The sequence below is a fragment of the Lathamus discolor genome, chromosome 16 (assembly GCF_037157495.1).
Source record: "Lathamus discolor isolate bLatDis1 chromosome 16, bLatDis1.hap1, whole genome shotgun sequence".
Lineage (NCBI taxonomy): Eukaryota > Metazoa > Chordata > Aves > Psittaciformes > Psittacidae > Lathamus > Lathamus discolor.
Window position 1 is genome coordinate 2,349,396 of NC_088899.1, and position 21,193 is coordinate 2,370,588.

General features: G+C 49.2%; 1 protein-coding gene across 12 annotated transcripts in view; it reads right to left on the bottom strand.

The window, feature by feature from the left end:
- Window positions 1-21,193, bottom strand: part of EIF4G3 (eukaryotic translation initiation factor 4 gamma 3) — a 150,847-nt gene that overhangs the window by 24,001 nt on the left and 105,653 nt on the right. For 11 of the 12 annotated variants that reach the window (XR_010616238.1, XM_065696197.1, XM_065696191.1 and 8 more), the window contains 9 exons: window positions 15,699-15,787; window positions 13,056-13,305; window positions 10,684-10,841; window positions 9,470-9,595; window positions 8,254-8,364; window positions 4,332-4,502; window positions 3,218-3,415; window positions 1,613-1,759; window positions 1,081-1,317 (listed from right to left, as the gene is read on the bottom strand). Coding sequence is in view for 11 of the 12 variants with exons in the window: in XM_065696197.1 (XP_065552269.1) it covers window positions 1,081-1,317; window positions 1,613-1,759; window positions 3,218-3,415; window positions 4,332-4,502; window positions 8,254-8,364; window positions 9,470-9,595; window positions 10,684-10,841; window positions 13,056-13,305; window positions 15,699-15,787 (1,487 nt within the window). In the remaining variant the exon portion in view is untranslated. The remainder of the gene's footprint in view (window positions 1-1,080; window positions 1,318-1,612; window positions 1,760-3,217; window positions 3,416-4,331; window positions 4,503-8,253; window positions 8,365-9,469; window positions 9,596-10,683; window positions 10,842-13,055; window positions 13,306-15,698; window positions 15,788-21,193) is intronic. The other variant, XM_065696189.1, reaches the window with a different exon arrangement.

The following is a 21,193-nucleotide window of genomic DNA, read 5'->3' on the forward strand; positions in this document are numbered from 1 at the left end:
ATTATCACTTGATAGCAATAAGCAATCACAAAGACAGGACAGGGACAACACGACATCTGCCAGCCCTTCCCTGCCTGCACCCGCTGTGCCATGCGGTGCCATGCCTCCAGGTTGCAGAAGGGGCCAGTGCACCAAAATGTTGGCTTCTAGCACGTTTCCATGCTCTCAAAGACCAAACCAGCACCCAGGAGCCATCCAGCGTGACCTCAGCTACTGCTCAGAAGTCAGACCCTGTTTTCTTCCCAAAGCATGTGGAGAAATTGAACCCTGCTCCTGGCACTTTCAAACCTGCACCAGTGACGTGCTGCTGCTGTTTTAACCCTGTGTTCAGCGGGGGATCAGTGGTAAACTGCACCGGTGTGCTGACAACACAGAACAGTTTGGGAAGCTGTTTCCCCATAAGGATCAGGACTGATCTACTGTGATCCCTGCAATCCAGGGCCCTGTTAGGGAACTCCCTTCCCGAGCAGCTGAAAACAATTACAGCTCCATTTGCTTCAGAGCTGAGTCCGACTGATTCCTGGCAAACCCCCTGAGCACTGTTTCATCCCAAGCCTGGCTCTGGGGAAGGAGAAGCAGATTGTGCCAGAAGGAGCTCATCGAGTGTGTAATGCTCTGTGCTACATAGATGTTTGTTGGAAAACGGGAAGGAGGAGGATGGAGTGCTGCAGTTGCTTCACTCTGGAATGATGGTGACACAAAATGATGCACCCATCAGGATGCAGGGAGGGATGGGGGGCAGGCCAGTTAATGAGGGTTTTTTAGATTTAACCCTAAAAATACATTCAAGTGGTACATTTTGTAAGTAACATAAACCTTCAATGGTAAAGAAACAACAAACAAAGTGTTTGGATGACGTCTTTGGAAACAACAACTGGAAAACACGGCTGAAAACACTCCAGAATGTTACAAGACAAGGGAGCGGGGCCAGGTCATGATGAAACATCCACACAAGAGCAGATGATTTCCTCACGCCATTCCTGAAGGAAAACCAAATAAATCCTCAAGTAAACCCACCCCACATCCATGGTTGCATCCCTGCCCACGAGGCCTTGTCTCCCACTCCTGGTCCTGCCCTACCTTTGCCTTCTCGAAGTCCAGGTCCTTGCCAATGGTGGTCAGGAGGCGGCAAAGGCACTCGAGGGACTCCTCGTCATGGTTCTTCAGCAGCTTCACCACGCAGTCATGCATGATGGCCTCCGTCAGCATCTTCAGTTTGAAAAGCTCGCCAATGAATTTTATATTCCCAATGGATCTCCGCCGGGCTTTGTCCTTGGCCTCTTCCAGCTCGTCATGGAGCCGCGTCTTCTCCTCTGGCTGTGTAACAGAAAAACAGCTCTAAAAACCCATGCTCACAGAGCACAGAACTCTTCGAAGGCCCAGTTTTATGTTTATTACAGTTGACACTGTCCCTGTTTATTCTTTTTCTCCTAAAACCCCCAAAAGAGGCTGGTCTAAACCCACCGATTGAGGCAAACAGTTTTTATTAGGCTCAGCCACAGGGACAGAAATGAAACTCCCGACTCCAAACTCTCCCCACATCAACTCCATCTTCAAAAGAGGTCACGCTCAGAGGGACCTCTTGAGAATTTAGAGGGAAAACACCACTTACAGTGGTTGCAGCTTCAAGTTCCTTCTGCTTCTTTTCAAAGACATCGTCGTCAGCCTTGTCCTTTTCAAACTCTTTCTGGCAGCGATTTAACAGCAGCTTGCGGAAGTTCACCGTGCTCCCGGGTTTGTCTGCCATGGGCACCTTCAGCTGGAGGACAAGGAAGGAAAACATCAGCAGAAATAGGGCCAAACTCCATGTATGAGTGAGGCTTCCTACGAGCCATCATTGCACTCTGTCATGTACTTCATATCGGGCAGCACAACCCTGCAGGGCGCTGGATGTCAAAGCATCATGCCGTGATTTCCAGCGGAGCTTTATGTTTCAGATGTAAAGTCACACTCAGAACTTGGCTGACAGCACCTCAGCCCAGAAACAATTACATTTCCATCCACAGCATCCTTTAAAAAGACACACTGCTTAAAATCACACTCATTCTGTGCTGCAGACTCTGCAGCTCTGCTCCTTTGTTGTGAGCCATGAAGGATCGGGGGCAGAAGGGGGTTATTCTGTCCCAAGTACAGAGACAGGGAAGATTCAGGTCTGATGTAAGGAGGGAATGGCTTTAACCTGCCCGAGGGGAGGCTGAGCTGAGCTCTTAGGCAGAAGCTCTTCCCTGTGAGGGTGCTGAGGCGCTGGCACAGGGTGCCCAGAGAAGCTGTGGCTGCCCCATCCCTGGCAGTGCTCAAGGCCAGGTTGGACACAGGGGCTTGGAGCAAGCTGCTCCAGTGGAAGGGGTCCCTGCCCGTGGCAGGGGTTGGAGCTGGAGGAGCTTTAAGGTCCCTTCCAACCCAAACCAGGCTGGGGTTCTATGATTCAAATTCACCACCTGAAATGAGGTCTTTGGAGCTCAGCTCAGCCCCTGTGGGCAATCCTTTGAAATGAGACAGATGCTGAAGTTTCCAAACGTGACTCCAGCCTGTGGACAGGCTGGAGAGGGTCTGGGAAAGGGCCACAAAGATGATCCAAGGACAAGGAAACCGTGTGAGGAAAGGCTGAGAGAGCTGGGTTTGGTCAGCCTTGGGAAAAGAAGACTCAGGGGAGACCTTATCCCCATATTCCAGTATTTAAAAGTGACTACAAAGAAGCTGGAGACTCTCTTTTTATTGGGAGTCCCATAGAAAAGACGAGGGGTGATGGGCACAAGTTACTCCTGGGGAGACTGGCTGGACACGAGAAGAATCTTCCCAGTGAGAACACTCAGTCACTGGAAGAATCTCCCCAGGGAAGTGGTGGATTCCCCAATGTTGGACAAGGTGCTGGGCCATCGAGCCTATGTCTTGCTTGGCCTAGAAAGGTTTGACCTTTCTAGGACCTTTGAGGCTCCTTCCAACACAGGATTCTGTGATTCTGTCTCACTGCATATGACAGGTGTGAGCAGGCAGGGCCAAGCGTCCTCAGCTCCAACCAGCACATCACTCCAAGCACAGCCTCCTGCCTGCAGGCATGGCCAATGGATGTCGAAGAAGAAATCCCTTACTGATGCTCAGAAACTAACATTTAACCCTGCTGTTACCACTTTCATGTCACTGCCCATCAGGTCATGGGGACAACGTGCAGAACATCCCCATGCAGAGGAATCTCCTGTGTGACTTTGGCAGCTCTTACCGTTACAAGACACCTGCACATGTTGGCATACGCCACCGAGAAGCTCGGTTCATCGATGGCCTTCTCGAAGACCAGGTCGATGACTCCTTTCAGCCTCTCCTCTGTGTCTACCGTCAGGTCTGTCACTTGCTTCATGAGCTGGTTGAACATCTGGGGTGTCAGCTTGTTCAAGATGCTTCGTACCTTGCGGAACAGCTCCTGAAGGACAGAAAAACTGTGAGTTGAAGTCTAAATCAGATACCTCTTAGAAATGAGCTGGGATGCAGCTCAGAGGTGAATGGAGATGTGGGAACTCCTAGGAAGTTACACACAATCTGGCCCCAGTTCTGACTCAGCTACCAAAGACCAAGCCGGTGGGCAGGATTTTTGGGAATGCCCAAGTGCTTTTTCTTTCATGTACAAGAGAGGCACAAGGCCCTTGCTCCCACCCAGTGAAAGTGTCTTCTTGGTATCAGTTTAGCCAAGAGATAACAGGGACTGGCTTCCTCAACCAGAGATTATTGACTTCTGTATTTACTTCAAAGCACCTTTTTCCCTGTCCAGAGTGATAACGAGGTCAACAATGCTGCTGTTAACCCGGAGAACAGAATTCCTGTGTCCTTCAAGACTATCCCAACTTAGCCTTCAAACTACAATCTGACCACCAGGCAAATACCTCTGCCCAGAGCGGCTGCCCCATGGAGGAGAGGAGGGGCAGACAGACAGAGACGCGCTCGTGGGCTGGGCAGGAGCTGAAGGAACTTTACAGAGGAACTTCAGTCTTGCTGAGTGTAGAAGGGGATGAAAAGCAAGTTCTGTGCTGGAAGGTTGAGGTTGTTTGCTTTCGAATGGAGACAGGAATAGTCCAGTAAAGAAGCAATAGAAAAATAGTCCTGGAGGAGAGGTAGCAGGCTGTCCGGTGTTCCCTACTGAGAGTCCCTTAACAGACAGGGTTGCCATCTGAACTCCAGGTCAAGCATAAACACATGATAAAGCCATTCAAGGCAGGGGACAGCTGTGGTTCAAACTGGAATTCATTGTCCTTTCCATGGTCTTACACAACAGCGAAAGCAAAGCCCCGTCCTCCCTCTGCCACGCACTGCTGTGCTCCCAAAGCGCTCACCAACGCTCTCACCTGGGTTTTGACATTCTCTGGGTCCTCAGTTTGGTTTTCTCTCTTCAGGCTCGGCTTCCAGGCGTTCTCTGCCTTCTTCAGGTGCACATCCTCCTTCACACACACAGTGATGATCTTCCTGGGCTCTCTCCTCTGGCCTGGCTGCGATCTCCTCGGTCCAACATTCAACAACTAGGACAAAAACATTCCTTGTTATATCCCCTTTTAAGCTCCCATCTCCATAACACTCCAGGGCACACGCCAACGCCGACAATCAGCAACTCCTCCTTGGGCTCTGAGGACTCTCTCTGACCCAACGCACTGCTCCAGGCTGGCCAGAGGGAACACGAAGAACACCAAACATGCTTCTCTCAGGCAGCTCTTCCCCAAAGCAGATATGGGATGACCATGGCCTACACGTGCTGGCGATGCTCCGGATGCTGCCTGAGCAGAAGAGAACCCAACTGACAGAAACAGCCTCTTGAAAGCCAGAAACTGCATAACTGCGACATCCCAGCAAAGGTGTATTTAAGGATTAGGAAGTCCTTACAGGTGTATTTTAAACATCCCAAGCAATTAGATACAGATCAACCAGCAGCCCTGCTGAAAACGGGAAGTTTTACTGGAGATTGCTCAAACAAAGCCATTTTGGGACAGGAACGACACAAACCACACTGAACAGAGCATCAGTGCAGCTCCTGCATTGAAGGAACATGGATCCCAACAGAGGTGGGTCAAATCCTTTGTAGCTTCACACAAGAAAGAGACACACGGCACTTTGAAACAGCATCAGGCACCTCTCTGCAACAATCCTGTACGACATGATGCTCCTCCCAGTCAAATCAGGTACCAAACCTGCCAAAACTGGGGTTGTATATCCGCTGTACAAGTGACAGGGCACAAGACACCCCCAAACTCCCTCCTCATCACTGGGAGCTTCTGATTAAGGATGAAAGGTCACCAGTGTTGTCAGGTTATTCTTCCCCCTTGCTCTTTTGTATTCCTGAACTCATTCATTAGAAATGACCAACCTCAACGTAAAAATTACTGCAGCAACAAAACTCCATTACCAAACCCTGCTGCTTTCCACACAAGTCCTTCATCTCCTCAGAGGGCAGTGGGCAACCTCCATGTGAAAGACAGGCCATTAAAAACCTTTCTTTGTTCAACAAAGGGATTCAATGAGCATCAGAGAGGCAAAACCAGCTCAGCTGTTCAGTGTCACTGAATACAGGAGGAAACTGCTCTCGCTGGTGCCTCTTATGTGAGCCCCAAACGTGGTTTTGCACTATTAAAAGCCAAAATCCTCCTTAAAGACAGGAGCTTGTATCTGCAATGTGAACTGCTTGGCTTTGACAATGTCAATGTGTGCTGCGGGTGAATGCAAACACGATCACCACCGCTGCTGGAGCTCTTGTTTGAGCTTCATTATGGGGTAACAGCCACAGAGTAAGGTGTTGTCAAAAGACAACCTCCTCACGCTGTGCATGATGCATGGAAGAGGGTGACATGGTGTGTGTCACCATGCTGCACCACCACATACCAAGATCTTAGTCCAGATCCCAGCAGCATGCACAGAAATAACCCATCACATCCTTCAAACCCTTCTGGGTGCAAGCCATAACTGTAATGCATCCGTGTGAGTCCATCACTCATGAGGAACCAACAGTAGAACAAGACAGCAAGAACGGGGGGGTCTTCATGATGCTTTTGGGTGTTGGAACCTTCCTGCACCAGGTACCAGTCCTCTCTGCTCCCACCAGCTTGACAGTTGGTGTTGAGAGCCCTTGCTCGACACCAGCACGATGCAATGAAGCCCGCTTCGGATGCTGAGACACCCACCTCTGCTCTTATGCCATTTCACACAGTTCTGCGGCCCAAGTTCTAACCACGCCACAAACGTACGGCTGGGGAAAGCAGAAACTTCCCTCCAGCTGGAAAACCAGACAATAACGCAACAGCAAAGCGGCTGGCTGCAGCCACGCGTGTTAGACCTCACCACACAGCTCCTGGCCCACGGGAAGCTTGGGAAGCAGAGCCAGGCTGGCACCGGGCCCTGAAATCCAAGTGTTTGGGCTCGTTTCCCCCAGGAACCCAGGCAAAGCCAACAAGAGGGAACCTGTGGCTGCCCCATCCCTCCTGCAAGGGGCAGCTCTGCTCTGCAGGACCTTCCCACCGCAGCCGGGTCGCAGCATGCGGGGACAGAGCCGCAAGGACATGGAGCTCCCTGGGATACGGGTCCAGGAAAGCCAAAGCCTCGGCTTGCAGAGCAAACGTGCCTCCCTGAGGGAGGTTACTATTCCTAAAGCAGAGTATTCCAAGGAGCACTTGTGCACCTCCTTGTGCAGCACGTTGTGTGTCACAGCCTCCCCAAACCTGGCTGCCTTCAAGACCAGACCTTCAACTGCATTCCCAGAACACAGACTTCCTTTAGGAAGTATTCTTTCAGTATCTGTGCATAAACTCAGTTCAAACTGCTGGATTAGGCTTTAAAAGCAGCGAACAGGAGCCTCCTCTGAACGTGTAATAAAATCATACACGGATCAAACTTAAAACAGAACATAATCCGGGGTTTTCTGGTTCCAGATTTACAAGGCAGCAAGTTAAAGGAGTGCTTCCCTTTTGTAACCCAGCCCGAGTAAAGAACAACAGGTCTGCACCACCTGCACTTACAGGGCTACAGCTTGCACTGAAATAGTGTTTTCCACCAAAGGCACAGAGAAACGATCGCCAGATGTTCCTGCATCCATCTGGATTACCTGTGTTCTGGATGAAGAGGGAGGAAAAAAGGAAAGAGGGAAGAAAGAGGGACAAGCTTCCTGCAGAGGAGCCCAGAACTCACAGCAACACGGCACAGCCGACTGCTCTCCCTCAAGGCCCACTTCCACTCTCAGTCACGGTAACGCTTTGAAAACCATCCAAGAAATGAAAGAACTGCTTCTCCCTCTGCAACAGGCTTCAAATGCAGAAGGGGAAATTGAGCTTGGATGCCAGGAGTGACTCTGCCTCCCAGGGAAGCACAAGCATTGAGGTGACTCGAGATCCCATCGCCCCATCGTGCCGCGGTGTGTGGGGCCGACGGGTCCCCTCCAACCCTACTCCTCTGTGTTTGAACTTACTACCCACTGCACTCCTCTAACTCCTTGTCCACACCAAGAAGCGCTTATGAACTCCACTTTGTTGCTGTGCAGTTCCACCCCTTGTGTTTGATGCGACATTTGTTAGTTCTAAACACAGTCATACAACACGTTTAAGCAAAAAAGAAGGAAATGAAGACAAAGCCAAGGAAGCAAAACAAAAGATTCTCGAGGTGCCAAAAGCTGGTTAGCGCTGAGCTGCTTGACATCACCTCGAGGGCGAGCGATAGGCAGTGGGTTTAATGGTTTATGGGCATGGCCTGTGCAGAGGTGGGATGACCGAGTGGACAGGCAGCGTACACGCAGGGTTTTGCCATGCTTCACGAGAAGGCAAGGTCTGGTTTTGCTCAGGGCTGAAACCCCTCTCGTCCCCTAACAACCACCGCCACAGGGCTGGTGGAATCACATCACCTTCACACCCTCCACGACAGAAACGCAAAGGAAGGCTCAACTCCGGGAAGGCGCAGATGTAGGATGTATGTTATGTGCTGAATGCTCCAAATGAACGGGGTAAGCGGGACTTACCTTGTCTCCCCCTTTCCACAGGTCTGCAAAGTGCAGACCCCTCGCGGATCCCGCTCAGGCCAACGTCCCAGCATGCCCTCAGCTGGTGATGTCCCACCCACCACTGAAGACTGCCTAGAGGGGTACAATGCAAGTCTGGTTTCGGTTTGCTTTTAAACAAGGTTGCACCTTTTTGTAAAGTTTTCTGCCAGTGGTTCTTTATCAACAGCGGGCATTAGGGAGAAAGACAACTCTACAAAAAGGTGCAAAGATGTGGGGGGAGAGGGGGGGATTTGGCTTACCCCTAGCGGCAGGTTCCTCAATGGTGGGTGAGGCGAGACCAAGAGAGGGCATGCTGGGGACCCGCACCGAGCCAGGGAAGGCAATCCAGGGTTGCTCTGCACTTTGCAGGCCTGTGGAAAGAGAAAGAGTGACAGGGACGTTACCGAGATGCTGGGAGGCTTGGGACATCCAGTGCATGAAAGGAGAGAAGGTGCCGCAGTGCCACCTCCAAGTCCTAAACACAGGAAGCGAAGTCGACCTCCAACAGCATCGAGGTTTTGGGACCCAGTGGTGCTCTGAGAGGAACCAGGGCACCAAAGCTACTCCAAGACATGGGCACACACCCCATGGCACGGGCTACGAGACCACTCTCAAACCAGAAATACATCAGCTCAAAAGCACCAGGTTTGCCTCTGAGGCTCAGGAAATGTGCACACCTGAAGTCGAGCTCATTCAGTGAATGCTTCCGAAACCAGCAGTTTTGAAAGATAAATGATGGCTATGTCAATAGATACATCCACATGGAGACACTGGATGTATCTTAATAGGGAGCTGAAAATCCATGATTGCTCCTAATGGAGCAGCCTCCATCCTCAGCTGTGCTGACTGGGCAGGACCATGCTGGGGGGGCACCTGCCCCCCCAAGGAAGAGATGGCAAAGGCGAGAAGGAAGAATTCAGAGAGGGATTTCAGAGCATGGGCAAAGCCAGACACAGGGGAAAGATGAGAAAGGGAAAGAAAAGCAGAGGAAAAGGCAAGAAAACAAGGAATGAAGTAACCAAAGCGAAACACCACGTGGAAGCACAGAGGAAGCAGGAACACAGGCTCTGCGTATATTGTGTATTCTTGTTTTTTCTTTCTGGTTAGTAAAAGCTCTTTGCTCTACCAGTATGCTTCATAAAACAGACTCCTGTGATGATACATGCTGACGCCGGGTTGTAGTATGAGATGTGTGTTCACACACGTGCCAAGGCCGGGTCCCCAGCGTGGAAACGTGTTTCCACACCTCTGGCGCAGGGAAAAGGTGAAGGAGATCAAACCCATTGAAGACCAATACGTACCAGTTCAAACCATCCGCTCTCCTAATTTGCCTACAACAGCCAAGACAACACCACCCTGGCATTCATCCTGACACAACCAGAACCACTGGAGCATCGGCAGCGGCCCAAAAGCCTGAGGATGGACTTCATCAGCATTAAGGCCAGTTTTTACAGCAGCAAGTTGGGGTAAACTCACACTTCCAGATACGTTTCTTCCCCCGGGGCTTTGCCTCCCAAAATCAGCAAAGGCTGGTGTGAAGTCTGGTCCTCGAGGCAGTATCCGGGGGTCCAGAGCTCTCAGTGGCAGTTTTGGCTGATTGACCTGCATTGTGGTACAGAACAGACAGAAACAGGACCTGTTCAGCGGGTGCTGCAGCACAGAGCTCATCCAAGCCTACAGACAACCTCTGCTAACCCGTACCACTCACATTTACTATCCAAATGACTGCTTTTAACAAACTGTGCAGGTCTTACGCATCCACACTTACACTACACATGAACATTTAATCTTCTGCAGGTGGCTCCAGAGCAGCTCAGTGACACTTCAAGGCTGAGCATGACTCTGGAGAATAAAATTAATGCTGACATGGGCCTGCCTTGGTTCAGGATCACAAAACTGCCACCTTCCCTCAAACAAATGTCTTTTGTGTTAACAAGACAGATGGCCAAGCGAGCAAAGCAAGCTCAGATGCAGACAGAGCAGTGAGAAGCCATCACAGAGAACTGGTAGGTGGACGAAATCACTTGGGGAACAATTTGTCTGGGTATGAAATTCAGAGTGGGAACGTTTCTGCACACGAGGATCACCTACATCCTCTTCTGTGCTTGAGTCTTAAGAGCGAGTCTGCAGTGATTACATCAAAATCAATGAACTCCATAGGCCTCAGTGAGAGGAGAATAAGGGCTTGGTGTCAGCACTTCAGAAATAACAAGGGTTTCAGTAAGCAGAGACGTACAGCAGAGAAAATCACATCTGTAATAAGGCTGGAGAGAAATCACACAAGTGCTTGTGAGCCGAGGTTTTATCAGATCAGCTCACAGTGACTTAATTGTTTCAGACCAAAGAGTTTGCCCAAAAGCTTGCCTATGCTTTCTAACCTTAGAACGGATGTGATTAAAGACACCACCTCTCTGTTTAGTCTTGCTTTGCTCCACAGGTCTTTGTGGCTGTATCATTTTAAATGCTAATAATGACCCAGCACAACTGAATCCAGATAGAGACCATTAAAAACGCTTCAGTTCTTAAATCATCTGTACACATTCATTAGGCACCAATGCCTCTATTGAAGAATTACGTGATGTGACATCAGCCATGTATTCCCCCTTCCCAACAGAAGCTTGCATCACAACAGTCCAGGAATGAAGCACGCACTTGGATCTTTAGCTAAGGTTTAAACACACCGCACGTACCTGTTTGATGGGCTCTCCTCTCACCTTGTCGAGAACCACGTCGCTTATGGGAGGCAGCCCCTCCGGCTTTTGGATACAGGCAGGCATGAACTGGAAATCCAGCAGGAACTCCCTGTCGTACTGCTTCTTCCCCTCCGGATCCAGGGGCTTCCACTGCTCTATAAGGAGAGAAGATGCCTGAGATTCATAGGGAACCAAACCCTCCGCTCTCCAAGATGTGTTTCCATTAAATCCAAAGGGAAGAGGTTGCTACAGCTGCCTGCGAAGTTTTAATTCAGCTTTACCTTCATATTGAAGGCAGAGGACACACATCACAATAAAGGAACACAACCACTGGGGAGCATATAGCCACGGCCAGCAGCAACCCCCCATGGAACTGATCACCAATTCCAGTTCTAACCTACGGCACCTTGTTTCAGCTCTGAATTCCACCCTTGTGTGATACGACGAAACAGGGACAATTCCCAGGTTTGGGGTGAAAATGCAGAAGTTAACGGAGGGGTTTTGTGTAAGCATCCTTTGAAACCATGGGAACATGGAGCCTTTAACAACCCACGCTGGAAATAACAGTGGGAAGTACAAGAAAATGCACAATGCCCTAAGAATCCCAACTTTTCACCCATTTTTTGCTCCTTTCCAGGCAGGAGAACTACGGTGTGGAGAACCTCGCCCCATGCAAATCAAAATGTAAACCTACAGCCATTCCAGCACAAGGAAAATGGGCATCTGGTTGCCTAAAGATGGGATTTTCTTTCCTGGCTGCACAGTTTGGGGTTAGGAAAGCAAACCTGGATTTGCTCGGCAGCCAGGGTGCCTTTATCAGGCCCCTGTGCTGGGGGCCCCTTTCCTTCTGAAGGAAAACATCTGCACAGGATGCTGCCTTTGTACTGCACGGGTGCCCAACGGCATCACTTCCCATTAATCCAGTTCAGGTTTGCTGCTAAAGGATTCTATTATTCCTTTATTTCAGTCCCTGATCACCAGCTTTCGGTCTCTGGGTTCTCACCATCCCCATCTCTGCACAGGCCACAAACTGGAACTTGCTTCAACGATGGGATTTAGTAACTGGGAATGAACATACACAAAGGGAACTACAAACTTAAGCTCTCTGTGCAGTTTCATTTCTGCAGAGCTTCGGGATAAAGAGGTGCAGAAAACAGTCTGGTGTCCCAGCCAGCGTTCCCAGCCAGCTGCCTATCCCCTGTGCCACGGCACCCTCCATTTATCATGGAAAAGCCCTGACAGCACCAAGAAACAGTCTGTATGTACAGTTCCCTTCTGCTGGAAGGTTCTCAAGCAGCTGTTTTAATGTGAAAAGCAGCTGGGCAGTGTCACAGGCAGCCCTGGCTCCCCAAGAAGGGCACAACCTGGGATCAAATACACAATTCCTCCTACGGTTGCTGGATCAAAAGGCAAAAATCAAAGGGACTGATCCCCCTTTTTAGAAAGAGCAGAGCTGAAGTCGAGGGTCACAGCACCAAGCAGCCAGGGCTGCTCTGCAACCACAGTGTAATTACCTAACAGTGCTGCTCCTTGTCCAATACCTCATCCACCGGGCTCCAAAGGCTCTTCCTTATTCTGTTTTATACTCTTCCATTTCTGGGCTCCCAAGAAAATGAGTAATTTATTTGGAGGGAGCTTCACCTGAATAAGAAATGGCTTAAAAATTGGTAGCAACTGAGAAGTCGGTCTCAAGGTCTCTTTCAATGAGGTGAATTAACAGAGATTCAGGTCTACAAATTAAATTATCTTAATAGATAACAAAACCACCCCTTGGGTATTCTATATCCAGTGCTACCCAGCAAGGAAAGGACCTTATCTTGCGAGCCCACACTTGAATTATTTCATCAAAAGAACTGCACTGTTCAATAGCAGAGCCTGGATGAAACCACAGACTCTTCCCTTTCCACTCTTCTAGAAACCTGAAGAGCTATGCAACAGTTTACCCAGGAAATTAAATCTATATAACACACGTACTCGTATTTAGGACTCAATCAGAACTTTCAAATCTCTTATTGAAGGAGTATATCAACTTATATGGAATTTCTTGGATCGCTCTCAGCTGTCAATCATACCAGAACCAATTCACCACCATTTCCACTGTGCTGCAGCCAATGTCCTCAAATGCAACAAATTCAAGGAATTGGAGATTTTCTCTTCTCTTTATTACCACCAGCAAGAGAAAAACAACCTTCCTCTTGTGCTCCCCCAAAGGTGCCTCTGGGCCCACTGGGTGGTGGATCCCAGTGAAACAGTGAGTACCTTTCTAGCCCCACTGGAAACATCCTTTATTCCATGGGGAGGACACACGGCCTTTCCCTTTGGGAGGCACAAACCCAAGCAAGCTCGCAGGCGTCCGAGGCAGGATTTACCTGGTTTATACTGGTACACTGGTCCTTCGCCGGAGCTCTCGGTGAAGCCTGAGTTTGCTTCAGTTCCTTCTCCCTCGGAAACGCTCTCGGCACCGTTCCTCACTGGCTCCGCTTCCTGCTCTCCGTTTTCCTCCACAGGTTTCGCTTTCTGAAGCTCAGAGGGGTCTCTCTCCAGTTGGAACCCATGGCTCATTTTCTCTGGGTCGGATTCAAGTACTTTGTCACCTGAAAGTTCTTCTTCTACTTTAGGCTGAGGCACAAGATGGAAACACAAGAGGTTACGGTAAAACCACACTGTCAAGATTCAACGCATGGGAAACTGCTCTTACTTATTCACACAGCGTTTCTGTGTGCCACAGGATACACGCGCATCTGGAACAGTGACACGGGACAACACACAGAGCCCCCGGGTGATTTACTGGTTCACATCCACCGATAATGAACACTGCAACTGAAGACACCTAGTGCTGCCCATGGAATCCCCAGGAGCTACTGGGATAGGATGGAAGGAGCTGTTAAGCCATGAGCAATGCCAGCCTGGAAAGCCAACCTCACTCTTCTCCTCTCCTGCAGCTCAGCACCCCTCTTATAGGGCACGCTGTGGTTGGCTTCAGAGAATCCCAGACTGGTTTGCGTTGGAAGGGACCATAAAGCTCATCCAGTTCCAACCCCCTGCTGTGGGCAGGGACACCTTCCACCAGAGCAGGTTGCTCCGAGCCCCTGTGTCCAACCTGGCAATGAGGAGCACAGCTACAAAGTGGTCACAGCTCCTGCTGAACACCTCTGTTGGATTTGTTTCCCCCTTTGCAGTACTGATATCCCAACGACAGCCCAAGATCAGTGCTGCAGAACTAACGCTCCTCTTGCATCCCTTTTTAGCAGTCTGTGAAAGGGCAGCATTGCAGCACATCCACATCCCTTCAGTGTGTGGTAGAAGATCACAGAATCATAGAATCACGAGGTTGGAAAAGACCATCAAGATCATCAAGTCCAACCGTGGCTGCCCCATCCCTGGCAGTGTTCAAGGCCAGGTTGGACACAGGGGCTTGGAGCAAGCTGCTCCAGTGGAAGGGGTCCCTGCCCGTGGCAGGGGTTGGAACTGGATGAGCTTTAAGGTCCCTTCCAACCCAAACCAGGCTGGGATTCTGTGATGCACAGAGAGTATGAACTGGGTGCAGCTCCAGCAACATCCTTCACTCTCTGGCTTGAAAACAAGCACAGTGATGCTTTTAATTTCTCTGGATGACCCAACCGTCAGCTCTTCCACTGCACAGAGACCAGAGTCACTGCAGGATACCCTACACATGAGCACTATTAAGTGCCTATTCCCACCCCAAAAGGAGGGGATGACACTTCTGTGTCATTGGTAATATGTAAATCTGCTACTTCAGGGGGAAACAAGCACTTGCTTACACAAAGGATGAGGCACCATCCATAAGAGTCAAGATTTACTCGGTGACAACAGGCTTTATAGCAGAACGGTTCAGTGATGTCTGCACTAAGGGCAAGGTGTGGAGGAAACAGCAGATAAGAAACTAATAAAAAACTAAGAAAAACTGGATAACACCACCACTTGTTATCAGTGCAGAGACAGGCTGAGTGTGAACACTTTTACCCTCTGATTCCCTTTTCTGATCTATTCCAACCCCAATTTCACCCAGGATATTAAACCAAGAGGTCCCTCCTGTAATATCCTACCCAGAGCAGCAGCACTGGAGACTTTCATTACTCATCTAATTGCTGTCGAGGTGGTTTTGTCTGCAAACTCCAGGGATTTCCTTTCTCAGCTTCTCCATCAGGTGGTTGTCAGGAAAACTAACCCGGTGGTGACATCACTGTGGCATCGCTGACCACAGAACCTGCCCGATGTCATGGTGGTGGCACCCAAACAGGGCAGTGTAAAGGGTTCAACCCCACTTTGATTCTCATCCTTCATCACAGAATCCCAGAATCATTAGTGTTGGAAGGGACCTCATCCAGTCCTGCCCCCTGCCAAGGCAGGGCCACCCAGAGCAGGGCACACAGGCACTTGTCCAGGTGGGTTTGGGATGTCCCCAGAGAGGGAAATTCCATACCCCTCCTGGGCAGCCTGTGCCAGGGCTCTGCCATCCTCAACAGAAAGTTCTTTCTCGTATTGAGGTGAAACTTGTGGTTTAGTTTATAGTCATTACTCATTGTTCTGTTGCTGGGCATCATTGAAGAGAATCTGGCACCATCCCCCTGGCGCCTGCCTTTGAGACACTGATCTGCATTGATCAGATCACCTCTCAATCTGCTCTTCTATAGACTAAACAGGCCCAGCTCCCGCAGTCTCTCCTCGTAAGAGAGATGCTCCAGACCCCTGACCATCCTTGTGACCCTCCTCTGGACATCCTTCTTCTCTGGAAGGACAGCAGTTGGATGTTCCTGAATGCTGGTAGTTACTAAATCAGGCAAGAGCAAAGAAAACTTAAGAGCTGTAACAAGGAATGGACTAAACCCAGTTATCTAAAGGGTGCTGAGGAATTATCACTGTTGCTTCGCCCAAGAAGTCTGCCCTGCAACCTTGCAGGGCAACTAGGAAGCAGCATCTCTAAAATACAGCTTCAAGAGAGCAAATTCATCATTAAACCTGGACAAAGCAGCACTGTGGTTCCCTCTTACCTCTGCTTCCGCCTCTATCGCCTCCTCAGTGGCTTGGGTCCGGTCTTTTGGTTTCTTCCACGTCTTTGGTGCAGTTAGAGCAGTTTGGGCTGCAATGTAAATGTACATCCATTACAACACTCAATGCTATGGAGCAAATCTGGCCGGGGGTGACGCTCTGCCCTCTCACACACCAGTTTTCTGTAGAGGCAAAGGAAGCGGTCACGGCCTTGTGAGGGTTCAGACTGAACCAGTTTTGTTTCATTGCAGCAATGACACCATCATCAGAAGGACATTAAAACAGGGTAATTGTTTTACAAGCTGCTCATTCAAGCTCGAAATGCTACCTGTGACACACAGTTTGCTACCAACAGCATTAGGATCACGCAGGACAAAAGACATCCTTCAGGAACTGAGCTTCTTTGAAGGAGCTGGGAGTGCTGGTTGCTCTCAATGTATATCGCAGGAATATTAGGAGAGTTAGAATAGTAACCATAAACCATAACCATGAACAGCCCCAGATTTCCAATGTCTCATCCAAAAGGACAACTCCTCCAATCTTGCAGCACTACTGGCTCTCCCGAGCTGGATTTAGGTTTCACTTTAAAAGCAGGTTAACAACTCCACCATGCACTTACTTCCCTGGTTTTGAAGAAAACACCATATAATATTCCTCACATCAGCAGTGATTTACTCTAATCACTTTTCTCTCCCTGCAAAGGGTAAAAGAAACCACACCATATATTAGGAGAGGAGACAAAGCATCAATCTAACATGCCTGTAATTAGTTGCAAGTGCCACCAGCTTAACGTCTGGTACGAGGCCCAGATGCAGATGTAACACAGGGCACAAACAGAACTGATTTCGTGACTGAAGTTTACTGCAAACAGATTTCCAGCTCGAGCCTTTGGTTTCCAGCAGATCTCGCGGCAAACCACAGCGTGCCCTTCTTTTATCACAATAAAACACCACTCTGAAGGGCCCTTTAACTACGGAGAAATGAAAAGGGTGTTATGACAGCCTGCTTTGTTCCTATGGGCACAGAGGAAACAGGATCTGCGACATTCCCACTGTCCCAAAGGTTATGTAGGAGCCTCAGCAGTTTCTTAGCAGCGTTTTCCTGTCTGGAGGGAGACTGTGGACTTGCTGGCTGTGGAAATCAGGACCATCAGCATGCCAACACCAGCCCAAGGTGCAATAGGAGCTACCATGACTGGCAAGAGATTTTCACCTTCATGCTGAACACCACAAAAGCAAAGGTTGATTAAAAAAGCCGAAGTCTAATTCAAATATTCATCATCAGGTTATTCCCAGAACTGATGGCTCATGGAGGAGCTGGAGGAATCATCCAGATCTCCCAGACTCCTCATCCTGCATCCCCATCCATCGCAGTACCCTATGGAGCAATGTGAAGTTTGAAGAGCAGAACAGAGCCCCAGCTTGAACCTTGAACTTCCCAGGGCTCAAAGGAGCAGGGAAACAGCCAGTGGGGCACAGGCTGCAAAACAGCTTCACCTTGCACAACCGGGGATCAGCTCTTCCTATGGCTCCGGCAGCCTGCGGCAAGAAGAGCCAAGCTCTTAACGTCATCATGGGGTGAAACTGGGGTTGGGTAAGGTCCATGCAGTGATCTCTGTGATTGAGCAAAGCGAGGACCTAAATGAGGCTCCAGAGCTCCCTCCACCACCAGATCTGCCATAATTTAGTGAAAATCTAGTGCTTTTCAATGGTCAACCTGCTGCGTGGAGCCCATGAGGAGATGCCTCCTTGTTTGGTGGTGCCATCTCCACACTTCTGGAGGATTCCGTTAAGGAGAAGGTCATGTTTGCACAGTAATGACCCCAATACTGCCATAGCCAAGTAATTTCACCAAAAAGGAGATGTTTTTTAACCCCGAAGTTTTTAATTTGACAAAACTTCACTCTGCTCAAACTCAAGTATGGAAAAACCATCCACGGTGTAAAATAACGCTTCGGTTTTAAATACACAGAAATAAACCCAAGGTCACGGATTTGGGGTTGGCAAAGGTTTAGGGTGTGACTTCCTCAACTCTCAGGATGTTAACACTATTGCTTCTCAATAATACATTTTTTCCACCTTTTTTTTGGCAGAATAACGCTATATACAGCTGTGATCCTGCCGAGTCTCCTGAATGAGCCTCGGCAGCTTTTGCCTTTACTTGTGTAGATCCTTTTCCTGCTTTGGGGTTTCCCTGCACGAGGATGCTTGGCCAGACACTTGCCTTGAATCCCGAGACACCTCTGGTTGTGCAGCCTGTACCCCGGCACCAACACCCGGCTGTGTTTCAGAGCTGACTGGGGTACACCACCGAGACCTCTGAGACGTTGCTCAACTTCTCCCCTCTTAAAACAGGAGATATCAGATTTTGTTTCATTTCTGCTACAGGAACTGACTCAACAGGAGAATTCACACTAATGTAAGCTTAGAAGATGAATGTGAGTTTAGGTGCCAACCCTCCCGCAGCCAAAACCTGACCAGGACAACGGTGTCTCAGCTGCGAGGGTCTCCACAAGCTGCAGAGCAACAAAAATGCAACGTGTCCAGTTCGGCTCTAGGCAAGGGTCCAAAAGCCCCTTCAGGCACTGGAGCTGCTCTCAGGTCTCCCCTTCAGGAGCCTTCTCTTGTCCAGGCTGCCCCAGCCCAGCTCTCTCAGCCTGGCTCCAGAGCAGAGCTGCTCCAGCCCTCGCAGCATCTCCGTGGCCTCCTCTGGCCTCGCTCCAGCAGCTCCACGTCCCCCTTGTGTTGTTTCCCCAGGGCTGGACATAGAACTGCGGGGGGGGTCTCATGAGACCTCTGATCTGCGCTACCTCAACCCATTTCTGCAGCTACATCATGTTCTTCAGCAGAACATCTTTCTGCAGGAGATCCCCCCCCAAGCTGACAACCCATCAGGCGACGCAGAGCAGACAGTCTCCTCTCTGATGTGGGTGCCAACTGCTAAGCATAAATTAATACCAGCTCTTATATTTCTCCTTCTTAGCCCATGTGCCATTTTAAACCAAAGCAAAGACTCGCCATCCCCTCACAGCTCATGGGAAAGAACATATATTCCAGTGGGCTGTGGCAGCAAATCAAGGAACAGGCGATACCTGATTTATGTCTCTGGCTCTGGGTGCTGGGGATATTTCCAATTACTGCCCCAAGTTGCTCATTTATAGCCTCCACAGCAAAGAAACCCAGGGACTTGCAGCTGGTTGGGCTACTTTACATTGAAATACATCTTATAAATGAGCTCTGCAAGAAACAGCCCTTTGGAATTCAACACGTATGAAGCTTTTTTGGCTTCCTACGTTCCTCGGAGTTCTGCCTGGGACAGCCATCAGGCTCCTGTTTTCCTCTTCACTCCTTGTAATAGCCACAATACAAAGGTATCAAAAGATGCGTTCAGAGCATGTCCTCAAGGCTTCGAGTCTGGGAGTGACACCTCCTTTAGAAATGCCCACTCCTCCAACAGAATCTCTCCAGTTTTGTTCCCTGAGGATGCTGGTCCCTCACTGCAGCCACCAATGCTACTACAGATAACCCAGAATCTACTGACAAAAGAGGCTGCCTGTTGTTGATGGCTTTTAACTGGAGCAACGTTTCAGTGAGGATGACAGTTCTCCTCTTGATAATATCTGTATTTTCTTTCCTTGTAATGAAGATGAGTAGCAATTAATTAACAGCCGTGTGCTCTTGCCCTCTGCAGATACAACAGCTCTGCCCATCCTGAAAACCCCAAGACAATAGCTCCTGAGCAGGCAGGAACAAGACCCGCCGTCTCCACAATTGCAATAGTGGGAACGTGGCTCCCCATATCCCACATTTTGGCAAATACTTGGAACAGAAACACCCTCAGTGGCAGGAAACTGGACACTCGGGTACAAGAACCTGCCTGCAGGGTGAAAAACTGCAGTTCTCAGGGGTTTAATGCTCCAAAACCTACCAAATTTTCCCCATTTCGCAGGGGATTAGAAGCAAGAGCACTGACGAGCAGGCTGCAAATGAACTACTATCAGATACTGAGACTGAGCCAATGAAGCTGCTATCTTCATCATGCAGGCTAACAGAACTTAGGACTTGAGTAAGAGTAGATAGAAAATAGTGTAAAATAGACAGGAAAACCAAGCACACTCCAGTTTCTGCAAAAAAAGAAGACTACAACAGGGGGGCTCGGGCAGAGATCCTCCAACCTTGGCATCTGGTGGAGTTGTAACGCCAGTGGAAAAGACAGAGCAGAAGTTCCCCTGATCCCAACTGGATCAGCTCTGCTCAGCGCCCAGCTCCTCCTGCGAACACTGACAAACTCCTTTTCTTGAGCTGTAAAAGAGAACTGCTGGAGAATGAAGATGTTTAAGGATGTTAAACCTCTGTGGTCTTTTCTCCCTCTCTAGAGCTTGATGAAGGAGAACATGAAAGTCTTGTTTCTCTGACTGTGAGACAGAAAGTGCATTCTGTTCAGTGCTTGAGAAACAAGCAAATAACTTCATCCCTGAAAAGCTGTCGCCTCCATCACGAAATATGGAACGCTGCAAGTCCCAACAACACTATGTCCCTGCCCGTGGCAGGGGTTGGAACTGGATGAGCTTTAAGGTCCCTTCCAACCCAAACCAGTTTACATTTGTGGCCAAGCTGCTCTGCAGTAGGCACACACTCCTACTGGAACCCCCAACAAAAGAGTGTTAACAGTCACCGAGTTCACGCTTACCGGCATGTGTTTGAGAGGTTTCCTTTATCCCAGTGTCTATTGTACCTTCAGAGATCACAGAAAAGACTCTTGGCCTTTAGTCCAAGGGGAAAACAGTAACAGCAACAGCCCTTCCTCCTTGCTCCTGAAGCTCAGCATCTGTATTTTCCAGCATATGGCAGAGACCTGCAATTCCTCATTCAGCCCAGAGAGATGCCTGCGTGAGCAGTCACCTTCAGATGACGTTACTTAAACCTCTCTCCAAGGAAGAATTGGGAAAGTATGGCTCAAAAAATGCTTAGCAGAGCAATGCAATACAGTTATAGGTCATTAAAGAAGGGGTAAAGCACCCAACAATGACCTGGGAGAGTATTCTGCTTCCCTTGTAGCACTGAGCTTTTAATAGGAATCAGAGTTTCAAGCGATCTTGTCCATGACTTGAGAAATCTTCGTTTCTCTGTTGCCAAAGCCGATGCATTGGCTAATGTGGGCTGTCCGGCCTAATGACATTAGAGCATTAAAATTCATCTGCTGCATAATTAAAAGCCCAAAATGCTTTTTTTTTTCATCTAAACTACAGGCCCTCACAGAACAAGCACTAATAGTGCAAGCTGGAGCCTGCCTGGGCAAAACGTGATTTACAGAGAGTCCCATTTCCCTGCTTTGTAAGGAAATTAATTTGTGTTATGAAGTGGCTCAGCCTGAAGGAACAGCAAGAGCCAGAGCAGTGAAATGACCCGAGCAGAATAAAAATAGAAGATTAACAGACCCCCGCCGTGGCTGCTAGAGCAGGGATCTTTCTGATCTTCCCAAGATACAGGGTTTTATT